This window comes from Quercus robur, chromosome 9 (genome assembly GCF_932294415.1).
Source record: "Quercus robur chromosome 9, dhQueRobu3.1, whole genome shotgun sequence".
Classification (NCBI taxonomy): Eukaryota; Viridiplantae; Streptophyta; class Magnoliopsida; order Fagales; family Fagaceae; genus Quercus; species Quercus robur.
In genome coordinates, this window is record NC_065542.1 from 4,632,830 (window position 1) to 4,650,683 (window position 17,854).

Here is a 17,854-nt window from a genome sequence, read left to right on the forward strand (position 1 = left end):
TGACAAATAATGACATTTTAATGAAGGTACTATGTAATAACAAAGGTAACCATGAGCCTTGTTGTTCTTTCAGTTTTCTTTCATCAAGTACAAAGTACATTTCTTCATTCCCTTGTATGTTTGACCAATCAAATATCATTTATCTTATATAAACACATGAAAAGAACTTACCAGCTTCAATAGCATTCCTTGCAGCAAGTCTAAAATCATTGACAATTTGAGGAATTTCCTCTATCCTCAGCCGCCTTGGAGGAGTGAAGTCTGCAACGTTAAATCCATTAGCTTGAATTTGAGGGGTCAAAGGCCTGTCAGAGGAAGAAAGTGGGGCTTGACCATTTGGCTGAAAACCTGTAAACAACAATATAAAGAAAAATAAATATCCAATTAATTCAAATGAGTTTGATAAGAAATTATCAATCACCACTTAAAGAATTAGAAAAATGAGAGTTATGATTCGTTAAATTACTTTGAAAAAGATGTTTCTTCATAAAGATTTAATTTTTATTTAAAAAAAAAATTATCTAAAGAGGTAATTGACAAGACCTTCATTGATTTGAAAACCACAAAAAAAAAAAAGAGAGACAAAATTAATACTTCTTTTCGATCATGAAGGCATAATAGCTCCATTATGTGTTTCACATGATTGTACAGTAAGGATGGGGCTCCATAAATATTCCACTCCAAAAAAGGAAATTTCAAGATCTTATTACATTTTTAAAAAAGGAAAGCTCCTGATCTTAGGGCTGTCTAACACGCCAAAAAGTGGTGGTTGGTTGTCTATGACTACCATAGATATAGGACTCAATAATGATTTTGACAACTGATTTAGAGCAAGTGGTGTCTGCAAATCTATAACAAAACTATGAAGATTTTGAAAGACTAGCCAACTGAAAGAACCATGCTTTTGAAACAGTGGCATGCAACCACCACTCTGGCCTTTTCTATTGAAATGACCAAATAATATTCTATTCAATGGTGATATAAAACATCCTTTTTAGCTGAAATGGCAACAACATTAGCATTTTGTCCAACCAACCACAGTGATTTGATTTTGTTAAAGGTGTCACCTTATTCGTATCCTAAAAACAAAATTACATTAACATATCAGACTTATAATAGAAGATGCCCCTTCCACTGAGGCAATGATCATCATAAAAGCCCCCCTGTAATAAAAAAAAAAAAAACCATTTATAGTAGAGAAGATAATGCAACAAAATAATTATATTGTTGCATAAATTTCCTTTACTCCCTCAATCCAACAATGATCATCACTTTTGTTAATTTTACTTTCTCCATAATGAGAGTCCATCCAATTAATGCTCTTCCTCAAAAAGTATGTTTCTATTTCAAATGTGAAACTTATTATGCAGGGAATAACATTCTACGGCACCAACGGATGGTTATTTCAGCAGTCAATAAAAACTTCAATCCAATTTGATTCTCTACCAAATAGGTTCACATGCAATACTTCCTTCAGGATCAACATCAATCAATAGTTAAATAGCACAATGTGGTATAGAAAACCCAAATCTACTCAATTCATGAATCATTTACCATATAGTCTTTGTAATTTAGCATATTGCAAAACATTCAACTCTCTCCATCCATTACAAAAGTTTAATTGTCAACAAGCAATATTAGAAGAGAAGATATAAAGGTGGTCTCAGTCAAAGACAAACCTTGATTTGAAACCCTCCCCGTATGCCAAATTTGACAAAAGAAAACTCCACCTTTGGCATGAACAGCATCTACAATGGGTTTCCAGGCTTCAACTTGCTCTTTTGTCCATATTCCAGGTGTGTCTGCATACCTTTACAATAGCAAAGAAACCTAAGAAGTCATAAAAATTTTCAAGGCAAGAAAGGGAACCCTCAAAATGGAGATTGTCTCTTAGTGTGAAACATGGTAAGAAATTGATTACCCTTGAGCAGTGTTAGAAACTCCAGTGGCTTCAGCTATCAGTAGACCACCTTTGGAGGTTCTCTGAGAATAATATAAGATAGCATGTGGCTGAGGAACATTGCCATAAGATCTCTGTCTCATCAATGGTGCCAAAACAACCCTGAAAATACAAATTAAATGATAACTTGAGTAAATCAAGTAAGAAATCTTTCTAATTGAAGAAAGCAGTACCCTATAAGAATGAAATATATATTTCCTGTAGCAAAGTCGGGAAGAATAATATGATTAAGCCCCTTTCTATATGTTATACTAGATACTAAAAAATAAAATAAAATAAGGCAAGTAACAAATGAAACCAAATCAAACAATTCATTTTTGAATGATTATGGTGGAGATAAGGACAGCTTCACAACTTCACCTGTGGATTGCTAAAATATAAACTTTTAAATAAGGTTTGAGAAGCTGAAGAAAAACACAAAATCAGAAAAACTCTGCCTATAATATAATGCTTTTCCTTTTGAGTAGACAAATAAAAACCTAAATGAGAAAGTGACAGAGAAAGAGACAGAATGTTTGACTTGATCTATAATTTCTTTTTTTCCTTTAGAGTTTGTTCATCGTTAAAGTACAACCATATTGTCAAGTATTAAAGATAGATTTCACAAAATGCTGTACTGGAGTGGGGTAGGAGAACCTCAAAGATCCTATATGCCCTTCAATTATGATAATTTCTATATCATTCATAGCTAATTTGCCATGCACTTGAAATTTGAAAATACTTAGGGTCTGTTTGGATAGAACTTATTTTGTTGAAACTGAAAACTGAAAACACTGTAACAAAATAATTTTTAAATGTGTGAATAGTATTGTAGGACCTATTTTTAATGAAAAAGTTGATGAAAAATATAATTTGTGGGACTCGTGAACAGTGCACGCAGAAAACGCAATGCAGAAACGTGGGATCCAAACTGCCCCTTAGTTTCAAGTACAGGGCCTACGTTGTTCTTAATTCGTGTACCTCTCTTTTCAACCTATGTTTATATCATAAGCTCACCTTTTTCCAACACCTACAAAGCCGCAGCAAAGAGCACTAAGTTTTTTTTTTTTTTTTTAAAGAATGGCACTTAGTTTAGGACTGTTTTCGAACATAAAACTTAACAATTCTAATGCGAGCATTTTGGAAAGAAGGCAAGTATATATTAGTGTAGTATGGACTTCAAAAGGACTGCTTATGACATTTCAACTCTTGTAGTATCCAAACCTAGCCTAGACTTAGTGTACAATAAGTTAAATTGGTGAAGTCGCTTCCACTCCTGGTCCAACCCCTGTACAAGCAGACCAAACCGAATGCAGCAGTTGACCTCGGATATTTCTTATTTCAACAGAATCACAGTCGCTGCTTTTCTAAGGTAGAAAATCATATTTTGGCAGATCCAAAAGGAAGTTTGTACTTCCCAGTTGTCTAGTTTAAACACCCTTGAGTAAAATCCCATGAGTACTGTAAATTTGCTGCTGAGGGGCCAGTGGCTTGTGCAATACATGCATGGCCACGTGTTACTTTGAGAAAATACTAGAAAAGATAAGTAAGAAACAAAATGAAGCATGTAAAAACTTGATGAATTTGATGAATTTTTATGCACAGAATGGGGTGAATTAGTTCTGTTAATCACATGTAGGTTCAAGATCATCAAATGATAACATACAGCATTTGAAGAATGACTTGGGTACTATGGCAGGATATAGATGAGGCAGCCAAACTGGATTGCTCTTCATCATACAGAATGTGTAGTCATAGGTATCAAAACAAAACTGATAAATAGAAGGATTTCATCCCCCCTCCCCAGCCCCAAAAAAGTCAGACCAAAATTGTTGAGAACTGGTTTTATAACTATAGATTGATATCTTATATAATCAAAGCAACTGTGAATAAATGTAAGCACTCTCAATCTCTCATGATGAAGCTACAAATACATTACTTAGAGGTTCTGAAAACACAAAGAATCCTGACGGCCAAGGTGATCAGATACCTTAATCTGCAAATCTAAAACCAATTTACACAACAGAGATGCCGTACAAGATTCAGGTAAACCAAATGACAGCTTGATTTTCCTTTGAGATCAAGTAAACAAAATCATCACTAACAACTCATGAACTGAGTAAAGCTCAGCAAGACAGCTAATACAGTTCCAACAAAATCCATCAATCTTAACATTAGAAAAATTAGCAAAGTCTCAGACTTTTAGCAGATTAATATTGAGAATTCTTGAAAAGAAATGTGTAATTTCTTGGTCAAAACACAAAACAAACACAAATGTGAACTGACAAGAAAATGCTTAAAAGGGCAAGAGTGTTACATAATGAAAACGACATATATAAATAATCAACTACGATTTCTTGAAAGTTGAAACCTTTGTAAACAAAACAATTCATTATCCCAACTGGGATATGTCACAAACAACTTTTTTTTTTTTTTTACAAAGTCAAAGTCAAACCAAAAAAAAAAAAAACCATAACGTGATTCTAAAAAAAAAAAAAACCAAAAAAAATAAAAAATAAAAACCCATCACACATATTAACAATTCAGATCACTAAACAACAAAGACAAAAAAAGAAAGAATTTTGCAAGGTGTATTGGTATACCTATGGGAAAGTTTAAACTTGCCAAGTTTGTAAGGAGTAAGAAGAGGAATGGTGGGAGCTTCAGCAGCCATTTATAATGATTCTATTCTATTCTTTCCTGTTGAATGCTAGTACTTTACTTCTGTTCCTGATTTCAGACAAAAGTGGGAATGAAATACTTGTTACACAAATGGGTATTTATAGAAATGAAAAAAACATTAAAGATTTGTGTCCCAAAAAAAAAAAGTCTCCTATAAGCTAGCAGGATGGTTCCATTTGGACAATGATGTTTCCTTTTAAAATGGTATTCATGACTTTTTTCACAGCGCCTGATGTCTGTGGTGACGTTTGGAAATACGTGGCGGGAATGGGTCTACACTATACGTTGAACCCTCAAGAAAATTTGGCCACCAACGTGGACCATTGGCCTATTTAACTAGAAAATACCATGTATACTGGATGCGTGATATACCACCTTTTATTTAACCATATGTTCTGCTTCTATGAACAGAACCACTTTAAGTCCACAATCAATTTCATAATTTTTTAAAATAATTTTTTTGAGAATATAGATTGTGTTTAGATTTTTGTATATTATTTTGAGTAAAACTTAGGTACAATATTTAGGTGTTATTGTTTAGGTTCTCTTTTTAAAATTATGCCATGTGGATTTTTTCTTATAGGATGAAAGTGTATTTTTTAATTAAAAAGCTACATGGTTGAATCTTAAAAAGAGAATCTAGGAAACAGCATCTAAGGTATTATACCTAAGTTTTGTCCAATTATTTTTATATGAGATCACCACTATTTTATTTTTTATTTAGAGAAAAAAACATTTTTATAATATACTACTCATTATTTATGTCCTCAAAAATTATGAAAATATAGTTAGATTTGTCATGTCATCAATTGTTCTACTTAAAAAAAGAACAATCTTTGAGACATAAAAGAGTTCAATTTTTTTATAGCTTCTTAAGGCGGTAAATTAATATTTATAGCCAAAAAAATTATAAATATTTTTCTTAATATGAACCATATATATATATATATATATATATATATATATATATATATATATATATATATATAATTTTGAAAGAAAACTAGAATTTGCCCACTCTTTTGAGGATATATATATTTGGAAGGTAGGGATAGAGCCACCCAAGGAGGCCATGGCCCCTCTAGATTTTTATTTTTAAAGTTAAGAGTATATATGTTTTATGAGTTTTTTAGAATTTGGCCAAAGAAAATTATTTTTAGCCCCCTTCATATAATTTTTTCCCCTTCAAATAATAAGAAAACAACAATGGTGACGACAAGAACAACATAATTATTTCAAATAACAACAAAACATCTAGCCCATACAACAACAAAAATTAGCCCAATCAACCAAAACATCACTTTAAAAATCATTATTTATCAAATCTTTTTTTTTTTGGAGAAAAATTATTATTTATCAAATCTGATCAATGAATCTTAGATCTATTAATTATTTTTTTATATAAAAAAATCCCTAAATCTATACAATACCAATCAAATAAAGAGAGAATATTTCCAAGACATTGACGAATGACTAATACGCATAGACACAATTAATTAATATCATAATGATAACCTATAAATTTACAGTTAGTGATTGTTGGTGGATGAGTGGGAATCATTATTTTTTAACTTACTACCTTAATACTTTAGTTTATTTATCTATTTCATTGGGTGGTCCACTATTTTTTTTAAGTAAAGTTTGTGATCTATGTCTCAATGTTTTGAGCACTTTGGCATTGTTAGGCTTACTAAATATAATTCTCACTTGTTTGTTAATTTATTTATTATTATTTTAGTTTTGACATTTTTTTTCCTATCGGATTCCCTGTATTGGATCTAGTAATTGTGGTTTTAGAAGACCACACTTGCCTTTTCAATTTGAATTTCTATAGACACACTCAAATTTATATTTGATCTCACATGCTTGAGAGTGTCATCTTATGGTACATAAATATTTTTTTCTTTTTCATAACTAGTCGACCCATTTGTAAGTGACGAACCAATTGACAAATTGAGAATCATGCATTTTATTTTTACTCTTGTTAAAGGCAACTGATTTTTTTATTTATTTTTATTGAGTTCCATAAACACTCTCTTTCATTTTTGTCAAGAAAGGCAACTCATTATGACTTATGAGAACGACCAAAAAAAAAAAAAAAAAACCTCATAATTATGTATATACAGACTACAGAGGACTCCGGTGATGTGGATGGATCATCTGTTTTCATATGATATGAATTTAGACGAATGGCTGTCGAAATTCAGATTAGAAAGGAAGTAGTATAGAAAAGAGCTTCTTCTTCTTCTTCTTCACCAAGTAAAAACCAATGGGTGGTCAAAGAATGAAAAATTTAAAACAAAGACCAGCACAAAGTAACAAAGTTCGTCTCATTATTAAAGTTTGCATGGAATTTGAATTTTTGTTCTTATAAACTATTAGTTTTCGTATGGTCCTTAAATTATTAAAAACAATTTTACTTTCTGTTGATTTTCTATCATGTTTGTCTGATTTCAAACAAACTTTAGATATGAAACCAATAAATTCTTCCCAAAAGATAAAATCATAAAATTAAGGAAACACAAAAATCTACATATTTCTAGGATTTACAACAATCATATTTTCTACTGATACATATTTTTTTATGTGTTCAATTTGACCAAAATGTAAGAAAAAAGAAACAAAGAGTAGAAGATAATGATAATAAGTTGACAAAGCCTACAAAATTTTCCAAAAAGAAACAATTCTCATAAATCATGGTTTGAGAAGCCAAGTCAAGTTGATATCTTTTTCAGCCACCTTGACCTCTAGATTGGTAAGAACTTCCTTGATAGGCTCCCAAAGCTTAGCCCTCTCTTCATCACATATCACAAGCTTCAATTGCTCAAGATTTGTGGTTGATGGTGGCAACTCATTACGCAAGCTCAAGCACCCTTTCATGTGGATCTCCTCTAATTTACGTAACTCACCAATCTCTTTTGGCAAGTGTCTAATGCTTAGGCAATCGAATATGTCGAGAAGTCTTAAGCTTTTAAGGTCTGTGATAGATTTAGACTTTTTAAGGCTTGTGATAGATTCTGGCAACTCAGATAAATCAATACAAGACCTAAACCTGAGCACTTCTAAATTCACTAGCTTTCCAATCTCTTTGGAAAGTGTAGACAGTTGATGACAATTGGTGATAATGAGTATTTTTAGGAGGATAACATCACACAACACTGCAGGCAATTCACTACAAAAAAAGAGTACTAGCGATGGTAAAATGCCCTCGCAAAAATTCAAATATTGTCGCAAAAGGTTATTAGCGAGAGTATATGGCTCTCGAAGGCCGTCATATTTGTTGTTGCTAAAACAGATTTTGTGACTGTACCTTCGTAAATAGATAATTTACAAGGGCAATCCATCATCGTTACTGAATAAATCTGCCCTCAAATATATTATCAAACAACAAGAAAAGTCGATGACTTATTTTTAGTGAGGAGAAGCGGTCGTCGTTAACAACTATTTGTGAAGACCTTTATATTCTCACAATTAGTTATTTGCACTACAAAAAAATTGTACTATTGCGGCGAGCCAAAAATGCCACTATAGGTCTTCAATTATATTAAAATATTAGCGCTTTAGCAGCGGTTTTTGCTCGCCACTATGGGTGATTTTTTTTTTTTTTCCTCCTAGATTCTTTTTTTTTTTTTTTTGGTTGGAGAAATTTCCTCATGGATTCTAAACTCACATATGTATTACAAATAACCTATAATAATTTTAGCTCCACTAAAACAATACCACAAATGTAACTAGATAACACCACAAATGTCTCCAAACTAACATTATATTAACATAAAAATTTATTATCAAATACATAACGTTGTCTATAACCATTATCAAAGTTCCAAAGTATTTAAACAAATCCTTCAACACTTCCAAAAAATGCAGTTGTTTAAATGTGGTTCTTTGTACATAAAAAGCTATCAAAAAATTAAAGCATCTTCAGTATTGTAGCACCATCATTAGTAATTGTCACATCTCCAATATCATCAACAAGCACATGAAACCATCAACCAAAAAGCAAATCAAAATTATACCCTTTGATAGAACCACATAGTCCAAATAAACCAACTGTAAACGAATGAAATTGTAATTAAAAAGCAAGAAAAAAAAATCATTGTGTTGCTTTGAAATCATAGATTGAAAAGTATAATTGTTACCATTCAAGCATTTTCTCAGTGGTGATAGCTTGACCAAGTTGAGAGAATATCAAACATGGAACTAAAACCAAGTTGAGAGAATATCAAACATGGAAGTAAAAGTGGAAAGACCAACTACATTCCACAAATAGTGGGAACAATGATTTATGGTGCTCAAATTTGCTGATAGGTAAATCTAAGTAGCAAAGAAAGTTAATAATAAGTGAGTATCAATATGACATATTCAACAACAACAACAACAACAAGAAGCTTTAGTCTTAAAATTTTGGGGTCGACGAGTATTACCCCATTTAAAAGTTTCCTTCCACTGGCAGGCAAAATGTTGAGATACTTGGAAACCATAAGGAAGCCTTAATCTTTCATCTAAGATATATATTATAAAAAATAAAAATAAAAAGGTAAGGAAGCCCCAAACTTCCTTACAATATAGTATAAGCCAAGATGCAACCTTCATAATCATGCTTTTATACACTGGACTAGGGCTGTCCACAGGTCGGTCTAGGTCGAGTTTGTGCCCAACCTGGAATTGACCCGACTAAATCGGGTTTTGAAAAAACTCACATGCCGCTGACCACTGGAGTAAACAGGTTGGGCAGATCAAACTTCAATGTGTACACAAACAGGTCGGTCAGAGTTAAAGATCTGAGAAAACGACAAAAAAGGGCAAGGAAACTAAGAGAAAAGGTGAAAAAAAAACCCAGATCTGGCAAAAATCTCATCGGAATCTATGAGATTTCGCCAGATCCGATTGTAATCTCACCAAATTTGATGAGATTTCGCTAGATTCACTTAAAATTTTGTTAGATCTACGTGAAATAATGCCTGAATCCAGGTTTTTTGGCCGAGATCTGGGTTTTTTATTTCTGGAATCTAGAATTTTCTCGCCGAAATCTGGATTTCTTGCCGAAATCTGGGTTTTTCATCGGATTATGGGTTTTTTTGCCAATCGGTTTGGGTTTTTTCAGGTTTTTGGGGAGAGAAACAGAAACCAACCTGCCGGATTTCTGGTGAAGAAAATCTGCCGCCGACCACTGGAGTAGGTCGGGTCGGCTGGTTTCGGATCAGTTCCGGTCGTGTCTCTGGTGGGTCGGGTCATCGAATATGTTTGGACAGCCCTACACTGGACAAAGCACATCAGCCTTGACAAAGTAAAAATAATCAATCCCAATCTACAATACTATAAACCCAAATATACATCTAACATCTCTAGAGTAACAGGATTCTCAATTTGTCATTTGAATGTCCAAAATTAAAATAATTCCTTTCTATTGGTAACAAGATCCAACTATTATTAGATTGCCAACTTGGCAATTTTGCAGGCCAAGCTTTTGGAGGACCACCTAATGGCCATAATTATAACACGAAATTTAACAAGTTCTTTGCAAAAACTTATCCTTTGCACATGAAAAATGTAGACAAAAGTTGAGGAGCTCGAAAGTCAAAATGACATGAGTCGAATTATACTTTTCAAAGGCCTGCTTGTCATCTAATATAGGCAGCCATCACTCACACAGAGATTATATATATATAATGATACTACCAACAAAAGCATGAAGACCAACCATTTAAATGGAAGAAGCCGAAGATTAGAGCAGCAGTGGCCTCCATGAAAACAGCCTAAGGCAAGCAGAGCACCAGAGTGAGAGTGTGGACCCCAACGTATGCAGGCATGGCCCACAAACCCATGCGATCCAACCATTCTCCTAACGCCTTCATTGCTCCTTTCTTGTCCCATCCGAACCGTTTGCTCAGCTCCCTCACTCTCTCATGCCTAAACACAAAAATTGAAAGCTTTTAATTTTTTTTTTTTTTAGACTTATTCTAATATAAGTAATAGATTTAATATTTTTTGGCAAAATTTTTGTTGCCATTCATGGGTTAGTAGCAACAACAACAAACTCAACACTTTTAAAGTGAAGTGAGTACCTTAGCCAGGTAGGGCACTGATTCATCCGCATCCAAAATGCCATGAACCCCAGGAGAGCTAGTATAGATCAGTCTCTTCACTTTAAGCTCAATACAAGCATCAACACCATTCTTGGTCCCTATAATAGCTCATAAACGAACCACAACATAATAAGACAAACAAATCCAAATATCCAAAACAAAGAAAGATTTAACAAAGTACAAAGGAACATCAAAAAAGCCAATAGGCTAGATACCCATCCCGCGCCTAGCACTCTGTACCTTCCACATTGACCGAATAATGTAGCTGGTAATCGTTCATCAAAGAATTCAGCGCTCCCATGTGGAACACAACCTCAGCTCCTTCCAATGCTGTTTATTATCATTATTAAAACAAAAAAAAAAAAAAAAAAAAAACTTATGCAGAAAAATTTTCAGCTAGGCATTTTATCAAACAGTTGGAAGGGATGAGCAAACCTTTGAGAACTTGGGCCTCGTTTCAAAGATCCATGGAAACATAAACAGCTTGAGCAGAGCGCAAGGCTTGGCCGAGAGTTCCATTCTCCTCATGAGGGTCAAGGTTAATGGTGGGACCCATATCTGCAATTCGGACGAGGAACATGTTATATGAGATGAGCTTTTCAACCAAATGACGAGCAGCAAAACCACGACCTCCTATCACCACGCACCATCTCTCAGTGCCATCATCCCCAGATGCCATTTCTCTCTGTAAAACCAAAAAAACCCAATTGACTAAAGCATTAATTGTGTGTATTTGTAATGTGTTTGACACAGACCTTGATAAGGAAGAAGAATTATGAAGCAAACTTTCAATGAGGGAGTGCTTGATGGCTGGGCTCGTCCAAAAATATGCATCACAAAAATTAAATTACTTCACCAAATCCAAACCCAAATTTCATAAAAATCATAAAATAAAAATTAAATAAAGTATCTACATATTACACCACAAAATCCAAACCCAAATTTCACAATAATCAAAACTGAAAATTAAATAAATAACCTAAATGTTAAGTATCCAAATCCAAACCCAAAATTTCACAATAATCAAAACAAAAAATCAAATAAATAACTTACCAAGCAAAATCGGAATGGGTATGGGTATGGGGGTGGTAATGAGAGAGAGAGAGAGAGAAAAGGAGAAAGGATCTTCTAGTGAGGGAGAGAGAGATCGAGGAGGAGAGGAGTCGATGGCTGGGCTCAGCCTCGTCGGCGTCGTCGCTGGGCTGGGCTGAGCTCTGCTCGTCGACGCCGGCGGGGTTGTGTGTGTGTGTGCGCGTGTGTGAATGTGAGAGGCCGTGTGAGAGATAGAGAGAAAATGAGAGAGTTTTGTGAGTAAAAACTTTGTGTGAGAAATGAAACTTTTGTGTGGGAAATGAAAATGTAAGTGGGAAAATTTTTTTGGAGAATTTTGTGCGGGAAAGGAAAAAAAATTTGGGGGGAAATTTTCTTCCGAACACCTCTGTTCTTTATCTTTTCATTTTCGTCCTCAACTACCTAACTCCCTATATCTATATTTGAGCAGTGAACAGCATTTGGTTAAGTGTGCCCTTGACAAGTGACAACATCACTACACTCATGTGAAGTGCTGAAGTTTAATGGAGTGTTTATTCAACTTTTTTTTGAAATTTTTTACCATCTGTCAAATTGATAACGTGTTGTGCACCACAAATACTATTATTATTATTATTATTATATTATTATTATTTATTAAATAAATAAACTGAAAAAAACTATCTATTGAGTATTTATTAAATAGATAAACTGTCTATTATTATTAAAATGAGCTAACATTTTAAGTTTTTAACTAAAGTTTAGCATATTATTTAAGATATAGACTTATAATTGTAAATCTTTTTAATAAATTATATGGATTTTGACTAATGAACTTATAAATAAGTAAATAAATAGTTATATATTTATTTATATATATACATATATAAAATTAGCGGTAATCCCGAAATGGTACATTGATTTTAACCGGTACTGAAATATTTCATTTATTTGATCAAACCGAAATAATCTTCGGTACACTAATGAAAATTGCTTATATGACAAACAGAGTCCATTGTTTGCATACTAAATGCTGACATGACCATTAAAAAAATGATCCTGAGACCATTAGACTTGGTGAAATTCATATTCAAATCTTAATCAATAAAATTGAAGAGTATGGTGACACACTGGACAATTGGATATTCAGATTGAGTAAACATAACCATACAAGTACAAAGCACATGTCTATCATGTGCCATACTTAGATTTGAAATCCAACCATTAGATTTGAAGAGTACAATGAAAGGTTAATTCTAGTAAATTATTGTAATAATCAAATTATTGGATTTAGAGAAATGCGTAGTCAAAGTTGGTCAAACCCGATCAAACTTAATAGATGGTCCCAATAACACTGGATTTGGTGAAATTCATATTCAAATCTTGATCATTAGAATTGAAGAGTATGGTGACATATTGATGTTGGTGAAATTTGAGACCAACTGGATGGTCAGATTAAGAGAATATATATAGTCATATAGGTACACAACACATGTCCATCACGTGTCATACTTAGATTTGAAATCTAACCATTGGATTTGAAATCTAACCACCTAGTAACTTATTATTGAAATCATATTTTGGAAATCCAATCGTTGGATTACATTTTCTATATGTTCTTAACATGCATGCCAATTTTCATGCCAATCGGATGTAATTTACCATTTGTTATATAAACTCATCTTTTATGCATTATTTTAAACTACAAAAACTTGAATTTAGACAATTGATTGTTGACATACCTATTAATTTTTTATTACCTTCAAATTTTATAACCATGAAAAATGTATGAAAATAATGTAATCTAACGGTAGATTTGTCAAAATTCACATCGAATTAAGAAATATAGAGTTGGGTTCAAGTTATACTTGATGTAACTCTAAAAAATGTACCACCACCAATAACTTATTATTGAATTCATATTTTGAAAATCCAACTGTTGGATTACATTTTCTATATGGTCTTAACATGCATGCCAATTTTCATGCCAATCGGATGTAATTTACCATTTGATCTCTAAACTCATATTTTATACATTATTTTAAACTACTAAAACTTGAATCTAGACAAGTGATTGATGACATGGCTATTAATCTTTGATCACTTTGAAATTTCGTAAGCATGAAAAATATATGAAGAAATTGTAATCTAACGGTAGATTTGTTAAAATTCACATCGAATTAAGAAATATAGGTTGGGTTCGAGTTACACTTGACGTAATTCTAAAAAATGTTACACCACCCAATAACTTATTATTGAATTCATATTTTAAAAATTCAACCATTGGATTACATGTTCTATATGGTCTTAACTTGCATGCCAATTTTCATGCCAATCGAATGTAATTTACCATTTAATTTATAAACTTATATTTTATGCATTACTTTAAACTACTAAAACTTTAATCTAGACAATTGATTGATGACATGACTATTAATTTTTGATCACTTTGAAATTTTGTAAGAATGAAAAATATATGAAGAAATCGTAATCTAACGGTAGATTTGTTAAAATTCACATCGAATTCAGAAATATAGGGTTGGATTCAAGTTACATGTGATGTAACTCAAAAAAATGTTGCATCACCAAATAACTTATTATTGAATTCATATTTTGAAAATCCAACTATTGGATTACATGTTCTATATATTCTTAACATGCATGCCAATTTTCATGCCAATCGGATGTAATTTACCATTTGATCTATAAACTCATCTTTTATGCATTATTTTAATGAGAATAAATTTTTATTCACTTTTGTGAGAGAGAGAGTACAAAAGGCTGAAATTCTTGAATTTTAGGCTACCATTTTGAAGTTGAAAGTGCTATCATTTTTTTATGGGTACAATTGTTTAGAAAACAAAGACAGACCTTTCTTATATATGATGTATATAAAAGGTTTTTTAAACAAAAAGTTCATCTAAAGAATACAAAGTGCTCTATGTTTATACGTTTCTTTTTATTTTTCTTTGAATTTTAGAATAAATTTTATCTCCAAAAAAAATTAATATTTTAATGATTTTTTATGAAGGTTAATTGTGGCCCTCTCAAATAATTTAGTGTTAGTAGGGGCATATTTTTAACCCACACAAAAAATAAACTTTTTGCAAGGGATTTTTATTGTCCCTCGGAAATAATTTGGTAGGAACATTTCCCTCCAAAATTTTTGACATTTTTAATGATTATTTGCGAAGGTCAATTTTAACCCTCACAAATAATTTAGTATTAGTGACGGCTTTTTTTTACCGTCACAAATAATACACTTTTTGCGAGAGATTTTTAATTGTCCCTTGCAAATAATATGGAGGGAAAATTTCCCTCCCAAATATTAGTATTTGTGACGGCTATAACACATAATTACGACAGCTTTTCTTGTTGGTCACAAATATTTCACATTTTACCAAGTATTTGTGAGGGCTTTATTTTGCCTTTGCAAATAAGATTTTTTGAGAGGGCTTTTTGGGTCTGTCAAAAGTTCTTGGTCGCTAATAGGCATTTTTCTTGTAGTGATTCCACAAGATCATTACAATAGTCAATGTTTATCTCCATTAGATTTGGCAATGCATCTAAAACTTGGATAGTACAATTCCCAAAAGCCTGAGCAATATTACACATGAACAAGGATATTTTCTTCAAACTCTTCAACAATATAGGGGCCTTGCAAAGGGAAGGGATTGAAGCCTTCTCCAATCTGATTGTCTTTAAATTGGGTAGAGACTTGAGTAGTTGAAAATTTCTTAATTCAGTAGGAAAGAAACCATAATTGGTGATGATCAAAACCTTGAGATTATCCATTTTATCCACAAACGCAGGTAAGCTGTAATTATTTGTTTGGAAGTTCAGAACTAGAACCTCAACTTTGGGTGCTTGAATGTTGCACCAAGTTGACGAGAATGATTCATCTGCAAAAAGTATTATATACGATGTGAGAGGGCACTCAACATGTATTGTGTGCATGTGTGATAGAGGGAAACATAAACAAACCAATTGAGATTAATAACAAGCGAGCATTGATGGGTTGCTGAGCCTGTTCTGTGCACCAACTTGGTAGAGTGTTTCTACTTATGTCCATAATCAATCTTTGCCTTTGTCTTTCTGGCCCCTGGCAGCTTTCAAATATAGCTAGCTCTCTAAGAAGATCATGTTGTGTGACATAGTCTTCATTGTAATATTTGTTGATCTCACTTGCATCTTTCCTGGTGATTGGGCAAAAATTATAAGTTGGAAAAGGTTCAAATTATTTCTTCAAATGGTTCATAAAAAAATAAAAATTTCTTTCTTCAAATGTAAAAAGTATATCTCAAATAATCTATGATAAATAGTGGGTTTGGATAGCAACGTAGTTTGCGTTGCTATCTGCATTTGCGTTTCCTTGGGTGGATCCCGTGCACTGTTCACGGGATCTACAAGTACCTCTTTCAGCAAATATAACTTCTAACCTAAGTCCCACAGTACTATTCACACATTTAAAAATTATTATGCTACAGTGTTTTCAGTTTTCAGATTTCAGCCATAAGTAGTATCCAAACAGACAGAAAACGTTGTTGCCATAAGAAGTTAATTAATCTATAACTTACAGGACATTACAATAATTTGTACCTAAGGCTGTGTATAGAGTTATTGCTAATTATATCTAGCAATTAGCAATGGTTACATGAAGAAAGAGGCTACAAGAATATCAGACCATAGAAATAAAGAGTCAGTATACCTTTTCCTCACAAGATTAGCCAGATTCCGGGTGGTGATTTTATGTAAATTGTGAATGGCATTGTTGCCAACTTCATCTAGTTTTGTAATTCTGCCCACATATCAATAAGGGCAGAAACAGGGATCCTTTGGTCTTCAGGAAATGAACCTAGATCAATGAAACATTCTTTGAAGATGACCTCGTGATCTGAAAGTTCTAGGCTTTTTCGAAGACAATCAAGCAAATTAGAATTAGAATTGAAAATATAATGACTATTAGACCAATTCTTAGCTATACTGCACCAGGCCTCAACAGGGTTCTCATCGAGTAATCTACCAATAACTTCAAGCGCCAGTGGGAACCCACCACAACCTCTCACTATCTGCAATTTAAGGAACCAAATAAAATCAATCATAGTTTGGAGGCTACAGGGGTAATATTGGCCAATGTTATAGAAACTAAAACCACATGAATTGTTTGGAAATATGAAACAAGGCCAGTAGGGACCTTCTTATTTTTCTCCTTTTTCACTCAAGTTTTGGGAACAATTGGTTCAAAACAAAACAAGCAAGCTCAAATGTATGTATAAGTATGAAAGCATGATTTTGGCAAATGCATATGTTTTTTTTCTTTTTGGTTGGGAATAGGGTACATACGGTATCATGTACTCATCAAAGACCAAAACTAGATAGTATTTCTTCATTCATATGCATATACATACCTTAACCAATGGTGATAAGTATAAATAAAATTAAGCACTTTTCATCCGAATATTTATGCAAGATTGACAAAGCACCTTGTTGATGGCTTCAACAGGAATGTTAGAACTCTCATGTTGCAGAGATGCTGAGTGATGAAGCAGCATCGTTGCATGGTCATCATTTAACGGATTTAAGTAATATGTAAAGCTAAATCCTGGAAGTGCAGTTCTTGAGGTCACCAGAATATTGTAATTTGGAATATCAAACATAAACTTCTTAAGACGGAATTCTGATCCAGACCAAACATCATCCAAGATCAATAATATAGGATTTGATCCAATTTTGGTCAGCCCTTCCCGTAGCTAGTTGATTGCATCTTCATCACTTTGGAACTCGGGCACCTGATCACTTATATATTGATATAGTCTTCGCACAATGACCATCAGGTTGAAATTTTAAGAAACGGGGACAAAAAAAATATTGTCCTAAAATTTTCCTACCCAAAAACAATCCAGTTAGAAAGTTGCCATTGAGGCACATTTCATTTCTTATAACATAGTAAACTGAAAACATGGACAATAATGGTGGGCAGATGAAGTGAATTACACACAATTTCAATCGCGGCTAAGATTAAGAGGTGTGCGTATGTATGTTACATTTTCTTTGTTACTACGCTTCTAAGGCAATAAATGCAGAGGATGAAGTGTTCCAAGAACAGTGCTTCGTG

The 17,854-nt window shown here is 32.9% G+C and overlaps 3 protein-coding genes and 1 pseudogene across 3 annotated transcripts in view; all 4 read right to left on the reverse strand.

Moving 5' to 3' along the window:
* The window catches only part of LOC126699247 (12-oxophytodienoate reductase 2-like), a 91,859-nt gene extending 87,148 nt beyond the window's left edge, over positions 1 to 4,711 (reverse strand). Inside the window, exons 1-4 of the mRNA XM_050396978.1 lie at positions 4,543 to 4,711; positions 1,922 to 2,062; positions 1,680 to 1,810; positions 172 to 348 (exon numbers count right to left, since the gene is read on the reverse strand). Coding sequence (XP_050252935.1) covers positions 172 to 348; positions 1,680 to 1,810; positions 1,922 to 2,062; positions 4,543 to 4,613 — 520 coding nt within the window. The 5' untranslated portion in view covers positions 4,614 to 4,711. The remainder of the gene's footprint in view (positions 1 to 171; positions 349 to 1,679; positions 1,811 to 1,921; positions 2,063 to 4,542) is intronic.
* Positions 4,712 to 7,105: 2,394 nt separating this feature from the next.
* The window catches only part of LOC126699243 (probable disease resistance protein At5g66900), a 45,201-nt gene continuing 34,452 nt past the window's right edge, over positions 7,106 to 17,854 (reverse strand). The window contains exon 10 of the mRNA XM_050396952.1: positions 7,106 to 7,279. The gene's annotated coding sequence lies outside the window, so the exon portion shown is untranslated. The remainder of the gene's footprint in view (positions 7,280 to 17,854) is intronic.
* Positions 7,106 to 17,854, reverse strand: part of LOC126699833 (probable disease resistance protein At5g66900) — a 29,466-nt gene continuing 18,717 nt past the window's right edge. The window contains exons 3-14 of the mRNA XM_050397809.1: positions 17,223 to 17,623; positions 16,542 to 16,808; positions 16,394 to 16,406; positions 16,317 to 16,344; positions 15,724 to 15,935; positions 15,211 to 15,641; positions 11,192 to 11,395; positions 10,926 to 10,950; positions 10,690 to 10,808; positions 9,757 to 9,883; positions 8,764 to 8,824; positions 7,106 to 7,943 (exon numbers count right to left, since the gene is read on the reverse strand). Of these exons, the coding sequence (XP_050253766.1) occupies positions 7,316 to 7,943; positions 8,764 to 8,824; positions 9,757 to 9,883; positions 10,690 to 10,808; positions 10,926 to 10,950; positions 11,192 to 11,395; positions 15,211 to 15,641; positions 15,724 to 15,935; positions 16,317 to 16,344; positions 16,394 to 16,406; positions 16,542 to 16,808; positions 17,223 to 17,396 (2,289 nt within the window). The 5' untranslated portion in view covers positions 17,397 to 17,623 and the 3' untranslated portion in view covers positions 7,106 to 7,315. The remainder of the gene's footprint in view (positions 7,944 to 8,763; positions 8,825 to 9,756; positions 9,884 to 10,689; positions 10,809 to 10,925; positions 10,951 to 11,191; positions 11,396 to 15,210; positions 15,642 to 15,723; positions 15,936 to 16,316; positions 16,345 to 16,393; positions 16,407 to 16,541; positions 16,809 to 17,222; positions 17,624 to 17,854) is intronic.
* On the reverse strand, positions 8,370 to 12,186 carry LOC126699251 (3beta-hydroxysteroid-dehydrogenase/decarboxylase-like; annotated as a pseudogene).